The sequence below is a fragment of the Mesoplodon densirostris genome, chromosome 17, assembly GCF_025265405.1.
Source record: "Mesoplodon densirostris isolate mMesDen1 chromosome 17, mMesDen1 primary haplotype, whole genome shotgun sequence".
Taxonomy (NCBI): Eukaryota; Metazoa; Chordata; class Mammalia; order Artiodactyla; family Ziphiidae; genus Mesoplodon; species Mesoplodon densirostris.
This window is the reverse complement of record NC_082677.1, coordinates 21,280,390-21,286,389: the sequence shown is the minus strand read 5'-3', so window position 1 is coordinate 21,286,389 and position 6,000 is coordinate 21,280,390. Positions and strand designations below refer to the sequence as shown.

Genomic DNA, 6,000 nt, shown 5'->3' with positions numbered 1-6,000 from the left:
AGCGGAGAAGGGAATTGCAAGGAGAAGGTGGCGAGAAATCACCATTCTGACTGAATCCGATTAAAAGTGTTCTATAAAACGATACCAACAAATCAGGACAAACCTCACACCCAGATCTTGAATCACAAGATGTTTACGTAATATAATGCCCATGGCAGACGTATACCAAATACCACAAAGTACCTGAGACAAAAAAGGAAAGGAAGGAAGGAGAGAAGGAGGGAGAAGAATAGAAAGGAGCCTGGAGTCCTGGCCTTCGGAGATCCAAGGGCCCAGGCAGAGTTCCTCGGGGAACGGGTGGCTGCACGTGACCGTCCGGGGCCCCTGCTTCACATCGCAGCTTCTGAGGAGCAGACCTCCGTCGCCGCAGTGATGGCAATCCCGATGGCGAGGCTGCCGTTGTCGGAGAAGAGCTGGGCCAGCGACGTGTTGAGGACGAGGCAGTCCCCGTCAGTGATCACCGAGTCCACGCACTCCAGCACAGACCGGGGGGTGGCCTCCCACTTGAGACGCCGGTGGTTTCTGTTGAGCTCCAGGCAGTAGGTGAAGCAGTCGGCCTGGGTGGGGGTCCCGATGAGCAGCATGGTGGCGAAGAACTGGGGGTGCCCTGCGTGCCTCTCCCGTTTCCTGAGCACCAGCAGAAAGTGGTGGCCGAGGCAGGAGTGCATGATGATCCAGTCGGCCGGTGCCGGGAGGTGCATGTCCGTGGCCAGGAAGACGATCTCGGCTCCCTGGAGGATGTCCACCCTGTGCACCTGCCGCAGGTGGGGCACCACCACCTCCAGGTGGCCTTCCCACTGGCAGGAGAACAAGGGGCAGGTGCAGGGCGTCACCTGGGCAGCGTGTAGCCCCGCCTCCTGGTGCGGGTGGTGGTGAGGGCGGGCGTGGTGGCGGAGGTGGGGCTGGCAGGCGTGGTGGCGGAGGAGTGGGGGGAGGAGGTGAGGGGGGAAGCTGCCGGGCTCCGGGGCGCTCTGGGTGACGGCGCGTCGGCCGGACACATACTGTAGGCAAAAGAGAAGAACGTTAGTGGCAGTGAGATAAGTCTCTCAGCCTGGCTGAGACTCCCCCTGTGTTCAGAATGTGGAAAGCAGACTGTCCCGTACCGGTAGAGAAAGCTCTATTTCTTAAAAAAATGAGACCTGCCAGACTGTTTTCCAAAAGGGCAGCACCATTCTACATCCCCATCAGCCATTTAAGAGAGTTCCGGTTTCTCCACATCCTTGCCAACACTTGTTATTATCTGTTTTGACATATTTTAATGAGACAGAATTCATTGTTTTGAATGTTTTGCCAGATTTAGATGCTGAGGTCTCCTCCAAGTCATTTCATTTCAGTATAGAATGTCAATTTACCCAATCGGAAATAGAAGCTCCTTCAAGAGATTCCTCCTGCAAGAAGAGATTTTCCAAATGTATTAGTATATTTAAAAAAGAAAACAGAGGGCCTCCCTGGTGGCGCAAGTGGTTGAGAGTCCGCCTGCCGATGCAGGGGATACGGGTTCGTGCCCCGGTCTGGGAGGATCCCATATGCCGCGGAGCGGCTGGGCCCGTGAGCCATGGCCGCTGAGCCTGTGCGTCCGGAGCCTGCGCGTCCGGAGCCTGTGCTCCGCAACGGGGGAGGCCACAACAGTGAGAGGCCCGCATACCACAAAAAAAAAAAAAAAAAAAAGAAAACAGAGCTTCCCTGGTGGTGCAGTGGTTGAGAGTCCGCCTGCCGATGCAGGGGACATGGGTTTGTGCCCTGGTCCGGGAAGATCCCACATGCCGTGGAGCGGCTGGGCCCGTGAGCCATGGCCGCTGAGCCTGCGCGTCTGGAGCCTGTGCTCCGCAATGTGGGAGGCCACAGCAGTGAGAGGCCCGCGTACCTCAAACAAAACAAAACAAAACTTTAAAACAATGAGGGACATGGTGGATGCCTTGGGTGGTTGAGATTCTGAAAACTCATCCAAGAAAATGCAATATTTATGCCTTTCTGATTCTTCAATTAGGTACTCAGGCAATTTTCCCCTTCAAATAACTTGCATTGATGATCATTAGTCATAAAGAAGAAAGAAATCAATGCTTTTCTGCTTTTTTGGTACTGTTGATATTTTTGTGCAGGGACTGGAAGTCAATGGAATTTTTTCCCTCTGTTTTATCATTACTGTTATTTTTAGAACAAAATTTTGGTAAATACCTATTTGTCCTTCCAGTGCTGCCAGGGGTTGTGCTATACACGGTGCCCTTCTGGGTAGTAAGGCAACCATGGGACCCCGAGCTGATTGTGTGCAGCTGGACCACCGTCCCCAGGGAGGGAGCCTGAGCTATGACTCCTGGGACTTTTCCCCACCAGGCACACTTCTGTCCTGCTTTAGGCTCACCGTTCCAGAACAACTGGCCAGGGGCTAACCACTAGGCAGCTTCCACCCTGAGACTCTCTTGACCTTTTGTTCTTCACGACAGTGTGCCCACCAATGCCCTCAAGACATCAGGAGCTGTGACAACACTTTCTGGTCGGGTATCAGTAAGCATTTACTGAGCACCTGCCATGACCAGACCCTAGAGATACAGCTGTGAGCAAAATAAACACTGCGTTTCTCGGTGTAGGTGGTACCGACATTAGTACGTATCTAATTAATTATGGTTTTGAAAAGGATCCTGCCTGGCATGAGGACTGTGATTCCTGTTTTTCAGTTGAAGAAGCAGGCTTCAGTAGTAACATGCCCAAGGTTACCAAGCTGGGAAGTGAAAGATGGGATTCATTTTCACGCCTCATGACTCTGAACACAGCAACTGCCCTCCCCTCAGTAATCCCACCTCCGGCTCCCTCCCCCATTCTTTGAGGTTTTTTTCTTTTTTTTTTTTTTGCGGTACGCGGGCCTCTCACTGCCGTCCGTGACCTCTCCCATTGCTGAGCACAGGCTCCGGACGCGCAGGCTCAGCGGCCATGGCTCACGGGTCCAGCCGCTCCGCGGCATGTGGGATCTTCCCAGACCAGGGCACGAACCCATGTCTCCTGCATCAGCAGGTGGACTCCCAACCACTGTGCCACCAGGGGAGCCCCGAGGTTTTTTTCTTTAATTAGTCTGTGGGATCTGGGCTGTGCAGGGGAGGTGGCCGGTCTGCAGGGTGCTCCAGGCATGAGGCGTTCACGTGGTAGCCTTCTCTGGGCTGCCCTCAGGTTCGCTCTCCAAGCCCCTCTGGACTAAGGGTGCCTTTGGGCACTTGCCTCGCTTCGGTTCCTTCCCAGCATGTAGAGGACCAGGGTGATGGGTGATGGTCTGTCTTTCATACTCATCACTGTTGCGGCCAGTCTCTATCTCCCCGGGCTCAGAGAGTGGCTGAGAGTGGAGGCCTGGCGAGCTTCCCTTTCTTTAGAGCACCCAGACACACATACACACACACTGGGGGCCCGACTAGCTCTGTTCTGGAGTTGTTCACCCCCGCTCTCTCCCCCGCCTGGAGCCCAGCCGACCTGGAGGGTGAGCTACAGGGCCCTTCCAGTAGCTCCTGCGTGGCAGCTACTGGGCAGCCTTTCGTCACCCATCCTGCACACCCGCCAAGCCACCTGTCCCAAGGGGGACAGTGTCTTCCCCTTGATGGAAAGGCTGTGTTCTAGAATCCTGCTAGTGATGGGTCTGACTCAGCCTTTCGTGTTAAATATGGGGAAGGGAATTAACTAGTATGTAGCATCTACTAAGTGTTAGGCGCTGTGGAAAGTAGATTTTTTGTGTGTCATTATTTTATTTAATTTCTCACAGAAAAGATCAATTTTCTTACTTCTTAAAAAAGTTAAATCTGGCTTAGTTCCTACCTGCTTGCTGGTGGCTGATATCATTTAGTCAACGGGTGAAGGAGGGGGGCCAATTCCTAGAATCCCTTGGGATTGTACAAGTAGCCCAGGCTCATACACTCCACCAGCCAGATGCAAGGACCCCTCCCAGGTCCTCCCAACAGGCCCGGCAGAAGATCAGCCTCTTCTGTTTTGCTCAAGAGGACCTGGTGTTGGCTTCTCATGGAAAGCCCCGAACGCTGTCCCCTCTCCCAGCCTCTGAGAAGCCCCCCACCCTCATTTAGGTCACAGCAGTCACGAGAGAAACATGTTATGTGTGTCTTCTAGATGAAGAAATGGACACAGAGAGGTTGAGTCACTTGCCCAGGGTCACACAGCTTATAAGGGGTGCAGATGGGAATGGAGCCCAGATCAGTTAAAGGTGATATAGATCATAGCCTGGGAAGATCACCAGCCGGATGTTGGCCAACTTTGGTCTGTTCCACCGTTTACTTGTCCAGCAGCCTTGATTAAGTCAGTTGCCCCATCAGCAAAATATTTATTTCATAGGGTTGTTAGGGGAATCAAGTGAAACAGTGCCTGTCAAACAGCTTTACTAACCACATCAAGTATTACATCAGTATGGCATTTCCATTTGGATACGGTTTGGGATGAAGCGTTTCGGTGGCCTTCCCCCTCAGTCCATGGCTGCCTGCCTTGGTCCTGGTCAGCTGACCCTCACACCTGGGCAGCACTCTGGGCTGGACACAGGCCACCAGAAGGGTCTGGAGACCACAACATAGCACTTGGCTGGGGCCTCCTGTCCAATGCCGATGCATGATGACGGAATATCCTGAAATTCCCATCTCAGAAATGGCCTCTGGGCTATTCTCTGCCCTTCTGCAGATCCATCTTCCATCTTCTCCATCCTGTTCTGTGCAGCTAGTATCAGAGATGTGAAATCAAAGTAAGGAGGGCATGAGGAAGAAACACATCGACCTCCCTTTCTTCCCCGACTCCAATCTCCTGCCAGTGCTTCCCATTGGCTAAACGCAGTCAGAGACATAGCAGACATAGCAGAAGGAAGCCCAGGAGGTGTACTCAGTGAGGGTCAAGCCCCCGTTGGAAATGGCCCTTCACCACTGAGGAGCACGTGTGAAGAGGGAATGCCCACCTGTATGCAAATGTCTCAGTTCCCTCCTTTGTGATGTTAGCTGATCCGACCAGTCTGGGCCTCCTAGGCTGAGCTTTGATGAGGCTGACAGGGGCGAGGCAGGGAGGGCTAATATATGCCCACAATCATTAAGCCGTTCGGCAAGAATGGATACACCAGCTGACACGTGCACCGCCTCAGCACAGGCTGAGAACACTGAGCAGAGTACGATCCCAGTTCCTGTCTCAGTAGCTCACTGTGATTAGTATAATATAACACAATGCAAAAATGCAGGACCGGAGGGGCTCTGAGTGTGCCAAGTGGGGGCCATAGCTATTCTAGTCAGTGCCAAGTGCTATTTACCCTGGGCGAAGCAGGAAGGGTGATGCTCTAACAAAGTAGGCAGAAGGTTTGCTGATGGGGTGAATAACAGGTTCCCAGGAGCTGGATCTGAAAGACCATGGGATTTCTAAGAAATGAAAAGTTCCAAGTGGCTGTCACTAGAGGCTCTGCCAGAGACGGTGAGGAGGAGGGCTGGAGAGCAGTCGGACCGTATTGCCAAAGTCTTGGCACGGAGATGACACCCAACACTCAGGGGCCATCCGTAGGAGGGCCCAAGGGACACAGCTTCACACTTTAGGGAGCCCCTGCGGGCAGCATGATGGCCCAAGCCCACCAGCAGAGCCGGTTCCAGCTGTCACTCAGGATGGGGCAACAGTGAGTCCTGGCACTTGTCCAACCCCTGGACCCTAGGCTTGGTCATTCCACCCAGACTCTCCCCTTGCTTCCCTTTGGCCTCGTCTTCCACTGGCCTTTCCGTTGTTTAATTGCTGCAGGGTAACGGAGCAGCCAGTGGTATAATCCAAAGTGACTGAAGTGAATGACTATACAAATAAAGCGAGACATTATAAACTCACGGAGAGCCCTGCGCTTGCTGTGCCCTGAGAAGGCGCTAAGAATAAACACAGCCTTAATTCTCCATTTCTTCCTGCTCTATCTTCTGATGCAAAATATGTTTCATTTAAATGATCTTCGGGTGAGCGAGGTCACAGGGCTGCTGGCAGGGAGAAGGGATTCTTTTAATTGGCAAAATGCTA

General features: G+C 53.0%; 1 protein-coding gene across 1 annotated transcript in view; it reads right to left on the bottom strand.

Annotated features, from left to right (window-relative positions):
• Positions 1–329: 329 nt before the first annotated feature.
• SIAH3 (siah E3 ubiquitin protein ligase family member 3) overlaps positions 330–6,000 on the bottom strand; it is a 73,161-nt gene continuing 67,490 nt past the window's right edge. Inside the window, exon 2 of the mRNA XM_060080269.1 lies at positions 330–1,001. Coding sequence (XP_059936252.1) covers positions 330–1,001 — 672 coding nt within the window. The remainder of the gene's footprint in view (positions 1,002–6,000) is intronic.